The 23,517-nt window shown below is 44.1% G+C and overlaps 1 protein-coding gene across 1 annotated transcript in view; it reads left to right on the top strand.

The window, feature by feature from the left end:
* Positions 1 to 1,299: 1,299 nt before the first annotated feature.
* EFCC1 (EF-hand and coiled-coil domain containing 1) overlaps positions 1,300 to 23,517 on the top strand; it is a 42,163-nt gene continuing 19,945 nt past the window's right edge. Inside the window, exons 1-2 of the mRNA XM_071755434.1 lie at positions 1,300 to 1,991; positions 3,263 to 3,669. Of these exons, the coding sequence (XP_071611535.1) occupies positions 1,344 to 1,991; positions 3,263 to 3,669 (1,055 nt within the window). The 5' untranslated portion in view covers positions 1,300 to 1,343. The remainder of the gene's footprint in view (positions 1,992 to 3,262; positions 3,670 to 23,517) is intronic.

Below are 23,517 nucleotides of genomic sequence, written 5' to 3'. Positions count from 1 at the left end.
ATTAATAACATTATCAGACTAAGAAAAGCTAAGTTTTTAAAGGCAGACATGACTATGAGAGTGAATAAGAAATATGTATATACTTGTTACCCATGTAAAAAACAGTTGATCCAGTCACTCCTCAAGTCTATCAAAAACGTAAGCTGCAAGTTACCTATCACTTCAAACAAGAGAAAAATAGGACAAAAATTCTTAAAGTAAAAGAATACAGCAAAATAAAAGCCACCCAAAAATCCCCAAAGTAAATCCATGAGCTGGACAGGACATTCCTAACACCTGCACCATTACAAAGCACATTACCATGTCGGATAATAAAGACACAGAAGATCAGTGATGGGTAAAACTCAGCTCCTGAGAACAAACAGGAGCACACCTGGTACCCTGGACAAACCCACATCTCATAACATAAAAAACAAAAGGGTATCTTCACCCAGCCAGCCTGAAATGTTGCCAGCCTTCTACAGAAACAAGCAGAAATCTAATTTTTACCAAAGAGCAAGGTCAACAATCATTGAAAAAATGATGAACACAGCAACCAGTTGATATTCCCATGCACCTGTGGGAAGTAAAAGCAGCATCAGGGCTCTGAGCTCACCAGCAGACCTTGCTTGCCCTGAGCAACCTCAGATGGGACCCACACCCTGCCCAAGAGCACCATTTGTTGTGTCCTTCTCAGAGGGATGCTGGAAGTGCACTTATGGGATGGATCTTGGACCTGCACTGCAGTCTCTGGCCCTATCTGCTGCTGCTCTTGGCTGGGACTCCTTGGATGGCCCCCAGACCTGGTTCACCACCATGCTTTGTCCAGAGCTGGTCATGGAGTCTGTCACCAACACCCCAACTTCAACACCCTGTTCAGATCTTGGGCATGGCTCGTACCACAGGCACCTCTGGCTTGTGGTGTGTCCCTGTTCCTGCTGCTCCCTGACTGGGGCTACATTCAACAACATCCATAAAGCAACAAAAATCCCTGCTTTGGGAATCTGAACCATTTCATAGATCTCTATCAGAGATCCAAGCACTGGAGCAACTCTGCTCAGGAGCCATGCTGAGAAAGTTGGGGTTGTTCAGCCTGGAGAAGGCTCCAGGGAGATCTCAGAGCACCTGAAGGGACCCCAGGAAAGGTAGGGAGGGACTTTTGACACAGGAATTGAGTGCTAGGGCGGGGGGAAATGGCTTTAAACATTAATTTAGCGGCAACACTAACTCGCTCTCCCTCCCCAGGAGGCTGCGATCGGGACCGCCCCGTCCCGCCGGCTGCCCGCCCCGCTCCGCGGAGCGGGGCGGGCAGCCGGCGGGTCGGGGCGGTCCCGGTGGCAGCTGTGGGATGTTGTTGGATCGGGATGGAGCCGTCTGAGGGCTGGGACCCATACGGGCGACCGGCCCGGCGTACTCAGTGGTTGGTGAGTGCCCTGGCTTACCATTACGGGTTGGACCGCGGTGTGGAGAACGAGATCGTGGTGCTGGCTACGGGTTTGGATCAGTACCTGCAGGAGATTTTCCATCACCTGGATTGCTCCGGGGAAGGTAGGATTCCCGGAGAGGATTTCCAAACGCTGTGCCAGGTGCTGGGACTGAAGGAAGCGGATGAACCCGAGGAGTGTCGTGGGCTGTGGCAGGACCTCTCGGCCGGGCTCACCTTCCGCCAGTTCCACGCTCGGCTCTGCGGTTATTTCAGCCGGGAAGAAGGCGAACAACACCCTCGGCTGCCGCTGGGCCGGGAGAGCGAACACATCGAGACCCAGATCCGGCTGCGCAGCCCCCGCCGCCGCCGCCGCCTGCCCCCGGCCGGCCCCGCTGCGGGGAGAGGAGAAGCGGCGGCGGGGGAAGGGATTCCCTGTTCCCGGGAGTGCTACGAGGAGATCGTGGCTCTGGAGCAGGCGGAGGATCGCATCGCCAGGCTGGAGGAGGAGAACGGCAGCCTGAGGGAGCTGGTGGAGGACATGAGGGCTGCCTTGCAGAGCAGTGATGCGAGGTGCCTGGCCCTGCAGGTGAGCACAGACACCCCACAGACAGACGCCCCACAGACACCCCATAGACACCCCCGGCACAAGGGCAGCAAAGGTGCTGCTGGCAGAGCCCCTGGTGCTCATAACCCCCCCCAGGCTGGTTTGGAAAAGGCACAGGTCGAAGCTGCTCTTTCAACTTCGGCGTTAACTTTTCAGCAAAGTCTGGTAAAGGAGAGGCTGGAAGGATAAGTGTTGTGTTCGCACCAATATATCTATATTTATATACACGATTCACTGATCACTATCTATATTTACACAGATACACTGCAAGCCACCCTGCTAAGAGGTGCCAGTTGAACAAACCTGAAGTGTGAAAAGCTGCTCCTCCCACAGGAGGTGCAGGCAGGAACACACCAGTAGTGCTCTGCTGGGGTTGTTTCTTTTTCCAAAGTCTGAAAGCACACTTGGATTATCACCTGCACAAGCACATGCAATGACCTGATCATAAATGCCTGAGAAACATTAGCAGGGTTTTCTTCACAGCCTGCTCATGGGGAGCTGGAGTCAGTTCTGGCTCCCCTGCAGAGCCCCACTGATTCTGGGGCTGTTTTCTGCTCCTGTTGTGCTGCTTCAAGGGAAACACACACACACACACACACACACACACACACACACACACAGCAGCAGCTTAACTGCTCTGGTGAGCTGGCATGGAGCAGGCAGAGCTGGAATGTCACCAGTGGTTCTGGTGGGTCTGAGCAGGTTGCTTTAATGCTAACACAGCACTCCCAGAACTCTGCTCCCTTGGGCACTTGGCAAGCTGCAGCAGGGCAGGTGAAAGCCACTGCTGTCACTGTCTTCTGAAAAGTGACAAGAAGTCAGAAGCAACACAACCTCCCAAAAGAGTCAGAAAGACAAAGATTAGAGGTCCAGACCACCACCAGCTGCTCTCTGCTCACATCTACTGAACACAACTTAAAATAACGGGATTTTTTTTTTTTTTTTTGGCAGGACAGAAAAAGCAATTAATTAAAGCTGTACAGAAACTTGTGCAATAACCTAATTTACCCCATTTTAATGAGTGGTTTTACAATTAAATCTATCAACAGATATTTAAAAACTTGCTTCCAGAGATCGTTTCCTTGTCTCTGTATTCTGCAAAGGTTATTAGTAATTATAGCTTTCTACTTGCTGATCAACTATATGCCATTAAAGACAAACAATAAATCCAGCCATTTTCAGTCTTGATTAAAATGTGAGTTGCTTTTAAAAGACTTTAATTCCCCCCTGCATTCTGCTCCTCTTTGCTCCAGGTGGGACTGCGGAAAAGCCACGCGAAACACAAGGAAGAGGGGACCTGTTTTATAGGGAGTCACAGACAGTTCACACAGCCCCAATCCCAGAGCAAGTGCCTTCAAAGTGTCCTGAAAGAAGTGGAACTCATCCGGAGCTCCAGGGATGGACAAATTGAAGAAGCAATGAAGTTCAATCAGGAGCTGGAAAGAGAGCTGAAGAGCTCTCAGGAGGCTCTGGTCAGCCTGGAGGACTGCAACCGTAACCTGAAGAGGGAACAAGCAGAGATGAGGAAGAAGGTTGAAGAGGCAAGACATGCTGTCCTCAACAGCCTGGGCAAAGTGAGGGAGCTGGAGGTGAAAGCTAACCAAGTGCCACAGCTGCAAGACTACATTGAGCAGCTGGAATCCCAACTGCAGCTCTACAGGTAAGTGGGAGATCATCCAAAATGCCTGGAAAATCAGAGTGTTGGAACAGCGGGACAGTCACTGGTTGTAGCTCATGAAATGTCTCCACATGCAGCTCCAAAAGTAGAGCCAGGAGGAATCTGAAGCTACTGATCAGTATTCCTGGTAGGGATCCATAACAGAACGGGGCCTGTGGGTCAAAATCAGGATGATGATCTACTGAGAGGTGAAGTTCTTCCTCCAACACACAGCCACAGGACTTAAAGCAGTAATACTTTAAAAAAGCCTCAAAAGAAATTGCAGACAGTCCCTCAGAATCCATTGCCAGCACACCTATTTTTTCACCTTAAGTAACTCACATGGATTCAGACATTTCCTGCTAGTTCAGTCACACGTCCCAAGCCAGCTGCAATCAGCTGGCTGATGCTCCTATTCTTAGGAGAGCTGTTCAGCTTGGCAGAAAAACACAACTTCTGGCCAGCAGCTTGAAACTCTGCTGAGACTTCATCACTTCTTCACTGACAGAGTATGTCCTACTCCCAAAAAATTAAGACTTACCTAAACCCACGCAACAGCATAGTGGCAGTCTCAAAAAAAAAAAAAAAAAAAAAAATCCAATTAAACCCCTCATTTGGAAAAGCATACACAAACATGTTTGATAACCTCAGAAAGTTGGTCACAAATTTAATAGCTCACTCCTTTTGTTCTCTTTTATCCTTGACAGAACTTGGACCCACTGATGGTTATTAAGTGTCAGGCAGTTCTGCCCAAGTTTCAAACTGACCTATGGAGTAAAATGTTTACATTTTTACTGATCCAAAGTAAAGCTGATATTTAATATTTTTTCCTAACTCTACTAAAGCTATAGATTAGTATGTTGTCTACTCTGAACTTATTGTCTCTTTCTAAACTTATCCTTCCTCTGTTTGCTTAAAAGAACTTGTAGTGAGTTATTTGTAGCATCATAGCTATTGTACTGCTTTATGAAGTGAGGAAACTCTAAAAATAACCATTTTTATCTGGTGTCTTTCTGTAGGCATTGTGTATGTTAAATAAATGCTTTTATCTTCTGCAGCCACATAGGTATAAGCATCTATAGGATTTTAAAAGCACTGGGAGGGCACATAATGTCCAAGATGATTGGCATTCACAGGGATATCTGGATGACTGATAGAGCTCCTAGTGCTGAGAGAATTCACACTGCTGGTCCAGTCTATCCAATTTTCCCTGCTATAAGCAGCAAAGACTTCAGATGGGTTCTTGTCCTGCAGAATTGTTTTTCCCAGTGTATCATGAAGCATAAAAAGTTGCCTTTCAGCAGAGATGAAGTAGCTAGAGACATTACATGTCAGCTGGGCCTTGCCAAGCAGGAACTCTTATGGGTAACATCAAAACAAATAGTGTGACTTATAAAACTAGAAACTATCTGATTCTTTGTAAGATAATCTGTAATCTTTACTTTTAAGTTGCATGCTAATTTGAAGTGAGTGTAAAACTCTGCAATGGTGCTAGACTGACCTTTGGGAAACTGCACCCCTTTTTTTGCCTCCTGGTACATTTAGCAGAGGGCCAGGCCAGCTCCCACACACCAGAACCTTCCGTGGCTCTTGCTGCTCTGTTAGCCACAAAGCTCAGCCCTGGCACATGGCTCCTGGCTTCAGCAAGGAGGGGGCTGAGGCCTCATCCCTGGAGATACTCAAGGTGAGCAACCTGACCCAGGTGAGGCTGTCCCTCCCTTTTTTTATGCAGTGCAGCCCCAAGAGACATTCTCAGTACTGGTGCACTTGAGTTCATTTTCCCAAGTATGGAACTTCACAGTTGTTATTACTGGAGCTCAACTTTCCCATTTTTGGACTACTCTTCTATTTTCTCAAGGTGATATTTGGCCCAACCTTCAAGCTGCTGCCATCACCTCCCAGCTTGGTGTTACTGAACATTTGTAATTTCTCTTTGTAAAGCTGAAGGCCTAAATGAACACACAGCCTGGGTCCTCAGGCAGACTCTGGTGGCCTTGCTATACCCTATCTGAGAGCCCAACATGAGCAGCTATCTCCCTTTCTTCAAAAAAAAAGTTTTCTTAGGAAAAACTTCTTCAGAAGTTTTGTTCAAGTTGATACTATCCCCATATTCTAATGCATTCCTATGATTTCTAAGTGTTGCTGATGAGAATGCCACCTCTACAAATCTCACTACAACCAAAGTGTCACTTCTACTGCTTCTCTTTATCCATTCAGCCATTCTCCCTGTCAGAGAAGGAAAGGAGATTGGGTTTGATGGGAACTGTTCTTGTCAAATATAAGTGGGCTCTGTTTTCTATATTCCACTGTAGGTGGCTTAGAAATTGATTACTTAATCAAGTTTACAGATTTTTTTTGTCTCTTTAATAGCATTGGAGCGAGTAACAGAATTTAACAACCTTTGTGGGTTTTTTGATCCCAGTATAACAAATAAAAAGAAAGGTCACTTAGAATTGAAGTAGGCTTCATAGTGGAGATGCTCAGAGTTTTTCTGTTGCTGTACAGCCAGCAGCACAGTAATTACATAGGTCAGTGAAAGGGGTCATAAAATACCAAAAATGTTTCCCATATGCATGGTCTGTCTCCCACATTACTTAATTATCCATCAGCATTCATATGTGTTAATGAGGAGTCCTTTTTACACAGAATGCAGAGGGACTTGTTTCAGCCCCTCATGCTCTTCTGTAAGTATGAAGGTGAAGGTCTCCAGCATAATTTCCTCCCTTTCTTTCATAAAGTCACCAGTTCTAATTTTTCTAAAAAGTTACACTTTTAGGTTATCCTATACCAGAAGTAGTTCAGTTCCTCTTTTCTCTGAGGAGACAGTGTCCAGATCTTTTCAATAATTTCTCAAGAATATCAAAATATTCTTCACATATTTCTCTCAATATTGAAATTATGTTTTCAGTAATAAATAAAATTATCATTTACTCTCTAAAATACAAGATGGACCAAACAGATCCAAGCCAATAATCCAAGAACAGGAGAGGAATATGGGAATATTCCTAACTGATACAGAGCTGCCTCTGTTAGGTACAGAAAGACAAGCCCTAGGAAGGAAACATTAGTGCTCAGAAAGGTGTACAGAGTAGGTCAGTGCCAGTCTGAATGATAATGTGCATTGGCATTCTGGAGCTGTTCTTTCATTCAGAAAATCAGACATTAAATAAAGAAATTCTGGCCAGCTTTCTGCTTGACTGGTGTCATCAGAATCAACTCCTTGCTGGTTGCAAGGCCAAGTGCATCTCAGCAATTTCTTGCAGGTGGCACAAAATTTGCAGGGAGCCTGTGGGTGTTTGTGTGCTGGGCTGCACAAAAGCCTGGGTAGAACCACAGAGCCTATGTACAAGAAGAATTTATAGAAAACTCTGCCCAGAAGCCCCAAACTTTCAGGTTTTCAAGAAGTTAACAGGTGAATATGTACCCATCAGATGAAGCTTAGACTACTTGTGTGTCTCTAGTCATAGAATAACCATGACCTAACCAAGCACAGCAGATTACTGCTCATTTGAAACACTTTAAAGCAATGCTTTGATTTCACAAAAGGTGATGGAAGTTGTTATGGATGGGAGAGAGAACTGGACAGGGAGATTTAAATACATTAGCTTGGCATTGGAGCAGCTCTTCCCATGGAAGGGCTGATGCTATTTCAAATGCAGAAAGTGTTCTGCAATATTTTTCTAACATTACTGCTTGCTTTTCATAATAACAAAAAAACCTTTACTTAAAATCCATTAAATGTAATACATGTGCATTTTATCCACATGGAAGCTTGTACTTCAAGTTGTGATGCTGGAAAGGTTACCAGTTCTCTGGCTTTTTTCAGTGCTGGGCTCCTTGTGACACAGCATTTATTTTTGGGAGGATTTCCCTGGTTTTTCACTAAATCCTGCTTTCCATTTGGCTTGCCTTATCTGCTGTGTTGGGAGCACACTAGCCATGGCACCAATGTGTGTTTTCCCCCAGCTATTCTCCCTTAAATTAGAGCCTGGAAATTCAGCCAGCAGCTTGGTGCCTTTATAGCCTTTTCCCAAGAAAACAAACACCTTTTACTGCCCAAATTCCCTAGGGGATGCTACAAATTATACATTATGCCAGCAAAAATCAAAAAGGGCAACTGTGAGCCAGGTGTTGGTGGCCTCCTGTCATGAAGGGTCCCAGGGACAGGCAGGCACTTGGCCTCCCCTCTGCTTCTTGAGCAAAGCTGACAAGTTTGTAGCCACTTCCACACAAGAGCACCTGAAGGAAAGGAAGGACACTTCTCCCCACCTCACTGAAAGGTCTCTGTGTCACCAGGTCTCTCTGGGCTGCTCTCTGCCCCACTCTGCTGGCACTGGACCTGCTGAATTCATGGGCAGCATTCCTTTGCTTAGAGGAGGCACAAGAACACCACTGGGGCAATAAAACTTTTACTGCCTGCAAGTTTGCCAAACCTCCCTAAAAGAGGCTTTGAAGAGTTTTAAAAATTTGCTTTTTCTTCAGGTCAGTTTTGGAAGAAAGCAGAAATACATAACCTCAAAACCTGTGGCTTCTATGTTTTCCTCCTGGTTGCCAAAGATTTTGGCAAAAATCTGAAGTAAAAAAGACCAGGGGGAAGATCCTGAGAGGATCAGAGCACTGACAAGTGCTTCACTCAGGCACTTATATACATGTCCCCTATAAAGTCCATGGCAGCTCCAGAGAGAAAATTAAAACAAATCAGCCAAGTGGGTTTAGGACTTGGCCTTTTTAGCTGTGAATTCACAGAACTTACTCTGAAAATCAGACACTGCTGATCATCTGCACTCAGGCACAGGCAGAGAACTCTGTGTTCTGCTAAGCTTTTTATTCTGCTGGAGGAATAAAAGGGCAAGACTTGTTTTTCTTGATAAAACTTGAAAATTCATGCATATGAGGAGAGGAGGAGTGCTACTCTAGCAGGAAGAAGCAATTCTTTACTCTCTGCTCCTCCCCTGGCTTTCCTTCAGGATACAAAACAGACAAGGTAGTTTGTAAGACAGATGCTGACAACCTGAGTTTTCAAACAGATTAAAGTAATTTTTTCTGCTGAAATAGTCTGCTCCCAGGATTAATGATCTGCAGGGCAGGAGGCCTTATCTCTTAAATACATCCCCAAAGTGACAATGCTATGCAAAGATGAGTGAAGTCACCCTGGACTAGTTCAAGAGAACTTTGTGTGTCTTATGCTTAAAATGCAAAACAAAACTCAACAAAAGGCCTTTTAAACTTATGCATCAGAAAAAAGCATGGAATCATGAAAGCTGGAAACATAGGAAGGACCAGCCCACTCAAACCTCTCCTTTGATTCACAAGAAATAGGTTCTGTTTCACCACTGACGTTCTGGTGTCCATTGGAGTTAGCCATGCAGAGGAAGAAACCCCTCTCTGCCTCTGCTTTCAACAGATGCACAACCATTCTATTTCATCACTGACTTCAATTCTCAGAAAACTCCTCTGTACAATATCTGTACTGAATTACCTGGGGAGCTGGGAAAATAACTAGAAAGTAAAAATCAGTTGAATCCCTAACTTAGAATCCCAGCCTGGTTTGGGTTGGAAGGGACCTTAAAGCTCATCCATTCCCAACCCCCTGCATGTGCAGGGACACCTCCCACAGCCCAGGGGGCTCCAACCCCATCCAACCTGGGCTGAGACACTGCCAGGGATGGGGCAGCCACAGCTTCCTTGGGCAACCTGGGCCAGGGGCTCAGCACCCTCAAATTAAAGAATTCCTTCCTAATGTCCAACCTCAATCTCCAAGTTTTAACCCATTTCCCCTTGTCCTCTCCCAACACCCCCATATCCAAAGCCCTCCCCCAGCTTTCTTGTAGCCCCTTCAGGTATTGGAAGGTTGCTCTGAGCTCACCTGGGAGCCTCCTCTTCTCCAGGCTGAACACAATTTCACTGGGAACTTCTCCTAATGCAACCCCACAGTCTGACTGAGTTCTTAAACCCCATCCTTGGGAAGGCACAGACAAGATCAGAAGATTTTCAGTACCATCCCCTTCCTCAGGCCCCTGCCAGGGATGCTGGCACAGAGCAGATCATCCATCTGCATTAGAAGCTGCCTGGCCCCTGAGCAGGCTGGGGCTGAGCTGATCAATGGCACAGGTGTCAGGAATACAGTACAGGCAATTTCTGTGTTTGCAATGACACCACACAGTTATTTAACAGCACTGCAAATATTTGCTGCAGCTTGGTCTGGTTGCCTGTCTTGCCACCCCAGTCAGAATCCTGTGCAATCTCTGGCTGTGTTTGCTGTCCTGTTCTCTTCCCTTCATTCTCCAGAACATTTTTTTCAACTTTATCAACAACTCATCTGTCTGCTTAGCAGAATGGTTAAAATCCAGACTATTTGCCTCTCCAGTGCTGGGCTTTGGCTATTTTCTGACAGTCAGCATATTTTTCTGCATGTGCTGGATTTGCCTGGCAATCTCAATCTCAACTGTTACAGAACTGTAGCCACTGAAATCATGTAAGAAAAACTGCAGTCACAGCCTAGGAAAAATTATGCCCTCATACTAGGAAAAAAGCAGCTAGAAAAGAAAGCCCTGCACTGTAAGTAAAGTTTTAGTTAAATACATCTGATCTTAAAAGCTTGATGTTCTGAGACAATCCCAAACTGGAAACTCAAGCACAGACTGAGATTTTTGGGGGAAAGAAGGAGGGTAGGAGGATCAGCTGATAAAAATATTTGCTTCAGTCTATTCTACAGAAGAGTAGCTCCACAATTCCAGATGGGGAATCTGTGTGCTCAAGTCAAGCAACCTGCCAGCTGCCAGCTGTACCCAGAGGTTGGCTTGAGGTATTTGCAGAGATCATTCTTTATCTATGAAAAAATAAATCAATAAAATCTTACAGCTTTTCATAATGCCCATCTGAAGATCTCACATGTTCTGACAGAAATTAATAGATGTGTGTGTCCTTAAAGGATCACAAAGCAACTCAACTTCAAAGACTGCCACCATCTTTCCAGCCCAAGCAGGGAATGAAGCTCAGTCCCTCTGGGCCACAAGATGCTGTTCCATGTAGGAATGCACTGTATGAAGAGAAATGGTTGGACAAGAAACACCACATCCAAGCTTTGAGCATGATAGATCTTTAGAAATTTACTTCTGTGTAACAGTAATTTCAGCCTTCACAGCATCATTCTTAGAACCACCTGAAAATGAAGGTGCAGATGGACTGGGCCATGCAGTTCCTTCTTGGTTGTGGTAAAAATTGTTCTTAAGGCTCCCTGAGCTCCAAGTGCTAATGGTCACCACATCACACACCATCATTTCAAGACAAGAGGTGCTGAGTGTTAGGAATCAGATTACACTGGAAAGCCCCCAAACCTTTCAGTAAATCTACAGAACAAAATCAGACCCTGTGCTTTGTTCTGTGAACTTTGCTCTGTGAAGAGTCTCTTTTCCCAGCAGAATGTTTCAGGGGAGGTTCATGATGTCACATTAATCATAAGACTGAAAAAATCTGGCATTCACAGCACATCTGCTCTGCTTTTATTCTCTGTACTTGACCCCATCAAACACCCTTGGCATTAGTTCACATAACATTAAAGTATCTGGGACTGCATTTGGGGAGGTCAGGCCTGTGGTCAGGTTGAAGGAGCCCCTGCTTAGAAGAAATGACACAAGAAAAATATGAGCAATCAAAGCAAAGCCAATGCTCCTAAGAGTGTAGAGAAGGAGGTTATGCCACCCATTCCTATCTCAGCAGAGATCCATGGGGGGGATTCCTAACAGTATAGATACAACTGGGGGGGAATTTTGGGATGCAGCAACAAGCTGACTTCCAGAGGAGTTCTTTCTGGAGCTGAGGGCATCAGAGCATCCCCCAGCCCTGAGCTCTGCACGGCACTAAACTCAGCTCTTTGCAATTAATTCCATGGATTTTTACACTCCACAACCCTTAAAAGCGCAGATCTCAGAGAGATTCTCTCCTGCAGAACAAAGAGCCATCAAGAGGGCTGTTTATAGCCATTTAATTCAGTGGCCTGACAGGGCTGCCATGAATGAGGCAAACAGCTGGATCACTTTCTCCTACAGCCACTGCTCTGATGCACTTTAAACCCATACAAACCACTCTAGATGAACAGTTCACCCTCCAAAAATGTACTTTGGAAGCATTTAAAATAAATTGCATACTTAGCTACATCAGGCAAGATTTCATATAGACAAAAAAGAAAAGCAGAAAAATTGTGGTCTTTTGTTTGGGTATTTTCTTCCTGGAGTGTTTTGATGTGTCTGAGGTGAGTGACATGAAATCAGTGCAGCTAAATGGAATTACAAAATGCCATTTTAACACATTAGGACATAAAGACATTAGGTGATCTTATAGAAACCTTCCAATAGCTGAAGGGGGCTTACAAGAAAGCTGGGGTTGGCTTTTTTACAAAAGTTTGTGGTGAGAGGACAAGGGGAAATGGTTTAAAACTTGAAGAGGGGAGATTTAGGTTGGACATCAGGAAAAAATTCTTTAATTCTCTGGCCCAGGTTGCCCAGGGAAGCTGTGGCTGCCCCATCCCTGGCAGTGTCTCAGCCCAGGTTGGATGGGCTTGGAGCACCCTGGGCTGTGGGAGGTGTCCCTGCACATGCAGGGGTTGGGAATGGATGAGCTTTAAGGTCCCTTCCAACCCAAACCAGGCTGGGATTCTATAAAAAAGAAATTAAATCAAAATTAAATGTTTCATGTTGAAGTGGTAGTTTCCTTAGACGTAAACCATTTTTTCCTGAGATTTTTAATTCAACCAAAGAAACAACAACAACAAAAAAATGAAATGTTTGAACTGTCACAAGGAAAAGTTTAGAGAGAAGCAGGTCCTTAGTCTGAAAGATCCAGGAATGTTCACAGCTCTGCTTGACTTCCAATTCTATCCACAGTATCTAGGGACAATTCCTTTAGTAGAAGAAAAAAAAAAAAGACCCAATATAAGAACATTTTTAGCTCTTATTACCAGGAAGCTGGTATCTGTTTACTGCTGGAGCCCTGGCTGTGGTGCTACTGGTTCTGCAGAAGTTTTCTGGCTGTGAAATATTACCAGCACCAGCAGGATGTTCCTGGGTGAATGCACTGCCTTTGAATGAAAGAGCTTTTGGTGCAGCCAGGGGCTGGCAGCTTTCAGGACAGTTATGATTAATCTCTGTAGAGCAGAATGATGAACTGGGTCTATTCTTGTGCTGTCAATCTTATATTTGCTGCTTCTCTCCCTCTCCTGCTTTGCTGTCTTTGGTTTGGGTTTTTTGTTCATCATTTACAATTTCTGAATGATGCTTCAAATGCCTTTAAAAATAGGAAACTCCAAGGAGTAAATAAATGCAAAGCTTTTTAGGTCAATACTATGCAGCAGACGGATGATCTAAGCTCTGAATTCTCATGAAATAATCGTGGTTAAAGATCTAAAGTCCTGAGAGTTTAGAGGTGTTTAGACCTGTACTTTATAAAAATCAGAGAAACTGTCAATCCCTAAGGCTTGGTACTTGTGCATTACTAAAAGTCATTTATACTTCAAATGCAGTTAAGGCTTTGCCCCTGCAAACAGAACCATCTTGCATCAAACAGTCTTTTCTAGCTAGGATACAGGTTACTTAGAATCTAAATTCTCTCTTTAATAAATGAGGTTCTTTTTACAACAGAAGATTATTAATGCTGGAAAGGCTTCAATTACTTCTTCCTCTTCCAAGCAAAGTGAGTTTTTCTGTGGCAGGCTCCCCAGGAGCAGCTGAAGGAGGGAAGCTGTTTGATGAACAAACACGACGCACGCTGCAGAAGTCACCAGGCAATAACTGATGCTTTGTTGCCTCATGTACTCAAGTCAAAACTTTAATTCTATTAACCCACATTTACCTGGCTTTCTATCCAGGAAACAAACAGAAAATAACCCCTAAACAAAGCAGTGGCTCCCCAGGCAGAGCCCTCTGGTTTGTCTGGTCCCTCCCTGGAAGGCAGAGCTCAAGGGGCAATCCCTCCCCTTCATGTGGTTCTCCAAAGAAAGAAAAGGCCTTGGCAAGCAAGGGAAAGAAAGAGCAGTTCTGCTCATTACCCTGAAAAAGGAGCTGTCAAAGTGTCACCTTCTTTCATCCTTCCTCCCTGGCCAGCCCTTTTTTTGCTTTTTTTTTTTTTTTTTTTTTTTTTGGACCCAAAGCTTGGAAGGTGAAATCAAACAGTCAGGATGAATGATGGAGGAAGGGGTCCCAGCCCAAAGCAGCCCTGAGTTCATGATGCCAGAGGCTGGGGCTCCAAAACCAGGGTGGGAAGCCAGGCCCCCCCCTTCCTTCTGCTTCTGCCAAGGCAGCCTGGCAGGAGGAGCTGCAGGGTGGGGATTTCCCTCTGCTCAAAGGGAAGGGGATTAGGAGGAGGATCTGGGTAACAAAGAGCTGCAGTGCCAGCAGGCAGGCTTCCCAACGGGTCAGGGTACTGCCTGAAAATAAAGATTTACTGGTGGCAACAAGAATGGCTGATTTTAATTAAGTTCTGTGTTGGAGGGAGAATGGGAGAGCAGCTCACAATAGGAGAGATGAATGTGAAGTGGCAGAGCTGCTGAAGGACAGAAACCCCCCAAGTACTGTCTTGTTTTTAAAAGCAGGCTTATGAATTATCCATCAACTCAACAGCAGAGGCCAGAGTTCACTTTCGGGTGTTTATTATTTTGGAGGAACCTAAGCAAACCAATGCTTTTGAATATTTGGTTTGTGTTTTAACCAAGCTTAAGAAAAACGCAACCTTGCAAAGACAAAAAGCCTCCCAGGCACACATGCTTCCTTGTCAGGCTTCTGAAAATGCTAGATTTTTTTCTAATTTTTTAACTAGAGCTGTAAACCCACAATCTGGCCCAGAATATAAGAAACAAAGTGCTGGGTCAGAGACAAGTGCTATAAAAAAAGTGTAAAAAGTTTGTGTGGCTTAGATTGCATATCCTGAAGTCAGAAGAGCTCTTTTCCCCATTAAGCAAATGCACACTGCATTGGTAAAGCAGTCAGTGGGTTACATTCCCTGTAGATTTTATATTTTTAAAAGATTAATTTGTGTCAAAAGAAAGGGTATCCTGTCATAGATTAAGACCCATGATACACCAGGATGTTGCTGTCTCATTTAAAACACTGCAGAAGGTTCAGAGGTGAGGCTGAATTAATCTCTGGAATTAAAAGCAGTGAAGTTCCAGCTCAGTAATTTGATTCATGTCTCAACAAAAAGTACATTTGAATCACAAAGCTTGGATTCAGACCAGAATATCAATTGTCTGAGACAGAACCTCAGTTGGGTCCTGATTCTAACCATGACTGGTAGCCTGCCCTGGGTACTTCTTGAAAACATGTTTTAGTTGGAGAATAAATATTATATATTCTTATACCCACAGTAAGGAAAGCTGCAGTAATGTGCTCAGTATTTGGGTTTTAGAGGAAATAATAATAAAACAATTAAAATTACTCTGCCAAGATTTTAAACAGCAGGATCAACTATGAAGAACAGCAAAATGATCTTAGGATACTGAGTGTCTGGATGATGGGAGGTGACACAGTTTTAATGAAAACTGATGGACTTTAGGGGGAAAAAAATCCAAAGAAACAAAAGAAACAATGGCGAACAACAGTTCCAGCTTCAGTGGAATCAATGCAGTGATGGACTCTGAACTTACAACTGCTCAGGAACTGTATCTTGGAGCTTTTTAACTCTAGGAATGTATCTGTCCAGCTGCTGAGTTGCAGGGAGGAAAGCAAATATATGAAAATTTATTAGGAAAGTAATAAAGAATAATACAAAGAAAATAATTATGCACTTTCATAGAACACCTGTATCAGAAAAAGGAAATGATGATGCTTCCATCTAAACCAGAATAAAACTGGGAAAGACAGAAAAAGCAACAAGCATGGGGGGAAAAAAGGCATAGGAACTATTTTAGTCACTTGCAAATGTGGAAAAGGGATAACTGAGGGAAGATGTGAAAGAGATCTATAGATTTTTCATCAAGATCAAGGAAATGAATAGGGAAGAATTGTTCAGACTCTTCCAATGCAAGAACTATGAGGCATCACATGAAAGCAAGAGGCCAAAGCTTTAGAATAATTATGGATGTTTTTCCTTCTCATCAGTTTCCCCATCTAAAAAGCTTACAAGGACCAGAGGAGTAGGCAGTAACTCCCCACCTGAGTCAGTGGCTCTGCAGTTCCCTTTCAGACAGCACAAGAGGAGCTGACAAGCTGGCAGGTGCTGTTTCATGCTTTGGGCATCTAAATGAGAGGTGGCTGCTACAAAACCTCCCTGATCCCTGGAGCTCAGCAGGATTTAAAATGGATGGATTAGTGCTCTGTAAGAAGAATTTCTGAGTTGTGGTGCTAAATATGAGGTAGGATTTTGGAAAATCTCTGAATCCTCTATTTCAGTGTGAGAGCCAAACTCTGACTCAGCTTTAGACACAACTTTCCCCATTACCTGTCTCAGGATTTCTTGCACACTCCACACCACCATCTGCCTGGGGGTGTAATCAACAGGAGACAGGAGCAGAGAGCCAAGGAGTCCATCCCAAATACAGCATGACACAACCTTGCTTTAGGTTCACACTCCAGACTGTCCAGTCTGAAGGTTGTTGTTTCCATCCAGGGCACAGAGCTGAGCTGGAACCCAGCACTGCCCTCTCAGCATCCAGCTCAGGTTTTGTGTCAGCCAGCCACACCACAGTTGCAAAGATCCTTTTTAGCCAGCAAAGTTTAATCTCAAATGCTGGGCTTTGAGTTTCTGACACGATGGCACAGCAAATATTTTCCCAGGTAATTGAAAAAGATAGTTTGGAAGTGTTGGCCCAGTCAGTATCAAGCCAGAGAGTCTTCAAAAGACTCTCTACAGAAATAAAACATGTACTTTAACATTTGTATTTATTTGCCCCCCATGCTGTTTGCAGCTGCCATGGACATACCAGGGAATAGTTTGGCTTAGAAAGGGTGTTTAAAGCCCAACCCCCCTGCAGTGAGCAGGAACCTTCAGCTATATCAGGCTGCTCAAAGCTCTGTCCATGCTGACCCTGAGTGCTTCCAGGGATGGGGCACCCACCACCTCTCTGGGCAACCACTTCAGTGTTTCACCACCCTCCTTGTAAAAAATTTCTTCCTTACAGTTATTATCTTTTAATTCTATACCATTATTCCTTGTCCTGGTGCAACAGGCTCCCTACCAAAATTTTGTCCCTTTCTTTCTTACAAGCCCCCTGGAAGTACTGAAAGGCAACCATAAGAGCTGGTGTTTCTCTGCTCACATTTTGTCACTGCACTCCAAGTTGCTTGGTACCTGCATTTATCTGTAATCCTAAAGACTGCTCAGGAAGTGAGAGGCTGTGTGATACCTGTCACTTGCCATGCATATGGATGTTTAATTTGGGTTCCCACACTTTGTTGGGGCTGTCAGAGAAAGAAAATTATGTCCTGCAACCCTGGAAAGAGATTTTCTTATGTCTAGTCAAGGTAGTCCTGAGATAGAAATATAACATTATAGTCTGTTGAAAGAAGGAATGAAGAGATTCTAAAATGTAACAATGGGGAATCCTCTTTGCCTTTAAAACCCCCTAGGAGGGTAGAAGAACAGCAGCTGAAGAGATTCAGGCTGAAATAGATGACATGAAACCAATTATGAAATACCTGGCATATGATCAGACCACTTGCTTTATTCACCTGGTATCTGTGAGCAAAGCAGTCACCCCAAACTTCCTTAGGAACACACAGAATTGTATTTAAATGACACTGCAGGTCCCAGAGCAGTGGGCTTCCCTCAGAAAATATCCCTAGGAGCACTCCCATTGCACTACTGGAGTCTCCAGCCACTCCAGTGATTCCCAGCACCAGTACAACAACAAGTCTGTCCTGAATGCTGAGATGAGAAAGGAAATTTGGGCAGTGGATCTTAGTGCTTTGTTCTGTGCACACGTGGGCAAGGATCTATGTATATTTTGAACTCTGGCTTTAATGTTTGTTATTTTGGAAATCTATTGTTACAGAGGTTACTGTGCCCTTGTCAGAACCTTCTAGAAACACGGGCTCACCACCAGCAAGAGCACAATGAGCACAGAGCAGACAGAGAATCATGGAATGGTTTGGGTGGGAAGGGACCTTAAAGCTCATCCATTCCCAACCCCTGCATGGGCAGGGACACCTCCCACAGCCCAGGGTGCTCCAAGCCCATCCAACCTGGGCTGAGACACTGCCAGGGATGGGGCAGCCACAGCTTCCCTGGGCAACCTGGGCCAGGGGCTCAGCACCCTCACACCAAAGAATTTTTTCCTTATGTCCAACCTAAATCTCCCCTTTTCAAGTTATAAACCATGTTTAAGCTTGAAACCTTGTTTCAACCAGACCTGTTGAGCAAGCAGCTCCTGCTGGAGCAGCCTCCACTGAGATATGGAGCTCTCAGTCCTACATCAAGGTATCATTTGCACCAGGAAAGCTGGCCTGAAAAAACCTATTCCCTTGAAACTTGTAAGTCTAGGTTGGGATATATAAGAAAACTCTTCTGGAAAAAAAAATGCATGGAAATTCTGCTGCAGCACTGCCACACTGAAGTAACCCTGGATCCTGCATGGCCTTCCCAGGACCTGCAGGAAGCAGTGTTCTGAAGGCAGAAGGGCAGAGGTCTGCATGCCACCAGGGCTCTGCCACACTGCTATGGACTTGAGAGCCCCAAAATTCCCATTAATCTGATCACTGCAATTAAATAACAATTTTTCAAGCAGCTGGCAGAAATCTCCCCACCAGATACTCTCTGTCATCACTGGTACAGGTGCCTGAGGGCTGCCTGAGGCAGCTGCACACGAGGTGGTTTTAAAGTCATCTGCAACAGAGCTGCACATGATATCTCCTTTCTTTCTGTTCTTAATGATGTGCTCAGGTTTTAACTAGAGCTCTGGGAATCAGCTGGCATTTTAAACAAATGCTTCTGCTAGAAAATGAAATTTATGTGCCAGTTGTTTTTCTTCCCAGGTCAGACCTTTCATCCTATCTGGAGCCTGTCACTTCTTAAACAAGCATTTAGAGTGGCCTTTACATCTGAAACTAAGGTCATTTCTAGCCCCAGTAGGACAGGGACTTGCAAATAAGCAGTATTTCTCCTAAATATCCCAGTTCTGGCCAGGGTTAATGCAATTCAATGAGCCCTTGCTAATACAAACCAGGTCTGTGCATGCTCATGGGATGTGGTCATTAATCCTTCAAGGACATAAATGTACAGCTGCTGTAGTTTACTGCCAACATCTTTTTTTTCAATGACCTTCCAGATATATGATGTTTAATACACTCATGCCCTTTTTTTCAAGGAATTTACAATCAGAAGTGCAGGCAGAGCATGTTAAGCCCTGCCTTTAGCTGCTACAGCCAGCCTGAGCCCCACAGTGGATTAAAAGTCACTCCCAGAGGATTTCCAGAGACTCTCTCAGGGACTGAACACAGCAGAGTGCTGGGCAGCAAACAGCTCAGGAGTGACTGCTGTGACTTCCTTCAAGTAATAAGTACAATAAAGATCATTTTAAGAGCCATAACTGATGGTATGGAGGGATGTGGGCCTCTCCTGATAAATTGCAGGCTTGGCAATAAAAGTGTTGCCCTTTGCATAGGCTATATTGATTTTCCCCCCCCCCCTTTAGTGATCTAAAGTATCTACAGGAAAAAAAAATGAAGAAAAATCTATATTCACTGCAAAGACCTACACCTGGGGTTTTTTTGTAGTTCACCATTTGAAATGAAGCAGTTTAGATGAGGCAGCAGGTTCCTTGTGAGACACACAGACAAACACCAGCCTGCTCAATAGTTTTAACTCAACAAAACCCATCAGGTTTTACTGTGGGACTAAGCTGTAAGAAACCCAGGAACACTGCAGTATCAGTCCTGTTCCTGCTCTGACTATTTGAGACTTACAAAGCCATTGACTTTTACAGAGGAGAAGTTTACAAAATTACAAAGCCCTCATGGAAACTTCAAAAAAGTGGAATATGCCATGCCTGAAATGTTTCCATGAACTGCTGGGATGGAGTTAGTACAGCTCTAAAAAATAAACCAGCAGCATTGCCCAGCAGTATGGATAAAAGGGGGTTTGGTTTAGATGCTTCTGTGAGGATTTTGAACTTTTATTTCATATCATTCTTGAAGCAGAATATTTCTAACTATTGAAAACCCAGCAGTCAACTCAGGAACATTTTCTGCTTTCATTTTTTGCTCATTTCTGTATTAGAAATAAGCACTGAATATATTATCCCCACCATTTTCAAATACAAACTGGCCTGTGAAGGCCAAATCCAGCTGTTTCCTGCACTTTGGCTATAATAAATGTAGGAAGGGGCAGTAAAATTAACCTCAAATTTCCTCTTGAGGATTTACAAATGTAAGGTTTTCTTCCTCCAAAACTGTCACCCCACATACAATACCCTCAGTTGCTACTGGGCTGCCTCCAGCTACCTGGGATAATAAGTTTTCCAAAGAGCCAGAAATTTACTGGAACATTTTCCTGCTGTGTCTACCCTGCTTTTGGGGTGAAGAGTTACAAACCTCCTCCTCCTTTCTCAGCCTCCTCCTTTCTCAGTGCTCACATTAAAAGTCAACACAACTTCTCTGTGACATTTGGAACTTCACAGGAGTCTGAAGATGGATCAGAAAGGAATTTCAAGGTGGAATTTCTAGGCAGCTTTCACTAACAAATATTTCTGCCTGTCAGATTTTATCCCAACCTGTCTGCTATCTAATACTGTATTGCAGAATGTCAAAAAGCCAAGGGAAAATGTTAAGTCTCATACTGGATGCAAGAGGAATGGAGCAGCATTAGAAAGTCTGGGATCTCATCCAAGGCTGAGGCAGATGAAGAGTTTTCCAAAAGAGTTGCCCAGGGCAACAAAGTGGAAATAGAAAATACAGTGCAAAAACCTGGTTTAAATGTTAGTCACCCACTGGCAACTAAAATGAGCTAAATATATTCTTATCAATACCTGAGGTTTTTAACTGTACCACAGTCCTATGATACTAAATATAATCCTTGTTTTTACAACAAGATAACACAACTGGTATCACCTACTGTTTCAAACAACCACATTTATTTTAAGTCTTCCTCCTAGTGCTATGCTACAGAGAACTTCTGTGAACTGCTTCCTGTTTTTCATCCAGATTTCCCTCTTTTCCTGTGGAAATCGACTGAGGAAGCTCTATGAAAACAAAAGGAAGTATCTGTTTCTAAATACCTGTAAGATTGGCCAAAAGAATCCTCTTTACCCCCTGTGGGGCTGGTGGTGAGGGTGGGGTATGACATGAGAAGGGACCTGGGAGCCCTCAGATGAGCTGCATCCAGAGTCCAGTGAAGAGGGGAAAACCTGCAATTAAGAGTTGTCAGAGGGGGAAAAAAAAGTGCTGTTGTTTTGTTTTGTTTTAAAAAAAGCAGCAAAGAGGTGAAGCCTTTTGTTAGAATCACTTAGAGCAATGGTGACTGGGAAAACATGGATCCTGGTGACCCAGGAGGCATTTTCCTAGCACCAGCTTCCCTCTGTCCCCCTCATTTCTCATTTCCTGACTGGAGAGGAACTGCACCACAGGGATGCCCACGTCTGAGCACCCATTATCCAGGGAGTAAGCACTGTAGGACCAAGCCATGGGTGCCTGAAGATCTTCCCTACATAAGGAACCTCTTCTAATAACCTCATGCTGCAAGACCTGAAGTACCCAGCAGCCAGAACAGAACTGTGCTCAGAATGGGTGCTGTCCACACCTCAGTTACCCCCCAGGGAGCTCTGGCTGCCTTTGGACACCTAAGGTTTTAGACTGAGAAGCTAGAAAATCCAACCCAAAAGTTGTAGGGGTACTTAATGTATTTGCCCCTGGTTTAGTGGCTGTTTCTGGCTGCTGACAGCTTGCTGGGCTCCAGGGAAGGTGGGGATGAAGTTTCCTCCCCAGGTACTGCAGCTCTGCTGCCTGGCTCAGCCTTCCAGAGAGAAACAGAGCTTGTGGTTTTGTTTTAGTTTTTCAGACTCCTGTTAAATACTCTACATGCAATTTCCAGGTTACTAACTACTTACTCAACCAAGTGTTTTGCTTGTACAGTTAAAATGTAGTTGAAAACGATCAGGGTGGGGCAGGGGGGAGGAATGGGAGTTATTTAAAGTTAGAAATAAAATCTACTTGCTCCTATGTCCTGCAAAATCAAGTCCTCTTACCACTTAAGAGTTCTTTTCAAGGTCTTCTGCCAGGATTTCACAGTACCACTGCCCTCACTACTAAGGAAGGCTCCACATACATTGTAGAACATCATCCCAGGCACAGAGCATCAGTGCAGCAGCACTCAGTTTCACTCTTCCTACTAAAGACCATTATCAGTCTTATCCCAAAATTACCCTACTGATTAGAAACCTACTGCTTTCTAACAGAAATCCAAGGTTTCCCAATACCCTTGCACTGCCACAATGTATATTTATGCTGCTTCATTATTTATCCCCTACAGCAACAGCCCTGGGGCTAAAATTATATCTTATAAAAACACATGGGAAGAGGGCATCAGAAACCTGTTCAAAGTGCAACACCAGAAAGTGAGAAGTCAGCAAGAACTAAGTTAAGGTTGGGCTGGATGATCCTGAGGGTCTCTTCCAACCCAAGACATTCTGGATTTACTGAAAATCCATTCTCATTGAGCAGGAGTGCCCAGCTGATGCCAACAGGAGTGTGATTCCACTTCCAGACTCTGTCTTTGGTGGGCTGCTGGGTGCCTGAATTCCATTGGGAGACATCTCATAAATAAATGTTTATTCTCATAGGCTGGTTGCTTCACCATTTGAGCTCATGGCAACACAAAATCCCACATTTCACATCAAATTTTTCAGAAAGGGACAGAAACAAGTTAGCCATACCCATTCCTCTCCACTAAATATTTGGATTAATTCCTGGTGACTTTCTACAGATGCCCAATGATGCTGCACGTGGCCACCCTACAAATTCCAGGTGATTCCAACCAATAAAAAAAGTGGGACAGTGCTTCCCAGGGAAGGACTGGAGACTGCTTAAGCCCCACAGCAGCCATGACTTCATGCTATTGCACAACATGAATACAGTGTAATCATATTGCAGAGACTGAAAAATTATCTGCAAAAGCTTGAGGAAAGCTGTTAGTGAACTTGTATAAGCCCCATAGCTTCAACTTGGACCAAGTCAATTCTTTGAAAACAGTAGCACTGAAATCTTTTTTTAGTAAAGCATTTAAGAAGGTAAATTTATTTATGTAAGGATGAAGTGAAACTAAGGTGTGATTAAACTGGTTTTATGTCAATAAAACTACACATTTGGATAAATCATGAACCTGCTTAAGTATTTTGGAAAACACTTAGGAATAGGAATTCTGAAAAATAATTAGGAAAGCTTTTATGTGAAGTTTAAACTTAGATGAAATTCAGGTAAATTTGGTGACAATGCCCACCTGCTTGGCCTGAGCTTCATTACCTGTAGAAATGGGAGGTGCTGCTAAGAGAAGCAGAGGTCAGCCCCTGGAGAAAGCAGAGGGGCAGGAAGCAGTTCTTGCCTGCAGGGAGCAGCTCCACATGGATCTGTTACATTGCTGTCACTGCCTTCCCGACCTCCAAATAATGCTTCTCGTTCAGCCACACAGCCAATAAAAGATGAAACAGAAGCTGCTCTGTTTGCTGTCAAAATATACAGAGGACCTTCCTAAACAGAGGAGCACCAGGCAGTCTTTTCTGATCTCTGTGAATTGGCAAATAAAGTAGGAACATTTGGGAAGGAAAGCAATTAATTGGGATTACTGTAAAGGCAATATTATTTTTTGCAAGTCACCTTTGAGAACAATAAAGGCTTCGAGAAAGCAAAGGACAAGCTGTTTGCAGGAAACTCAACT

The sequence above is a fragment of the Heliangelus exortis genome, chromosome 12 (assembly GCF_036169615.1).
Source record: "Heliangelus exortis chromosome 12, bHelExo1.hap1, whole genome shotgun sequence".
Classification (NCBI taxonomy): domain Eukaryota; kingdom Metazoa; phylum Chordata; class Aves; order Apodiformes; family Trochilidae; genus Heliangelus; species Heliangelus exortis.
The sequence above is the reverse complement of the archived record's forward strand: the minus strand, read 5'-3'. Positions and strand labels throughout refer to the sequence as shown.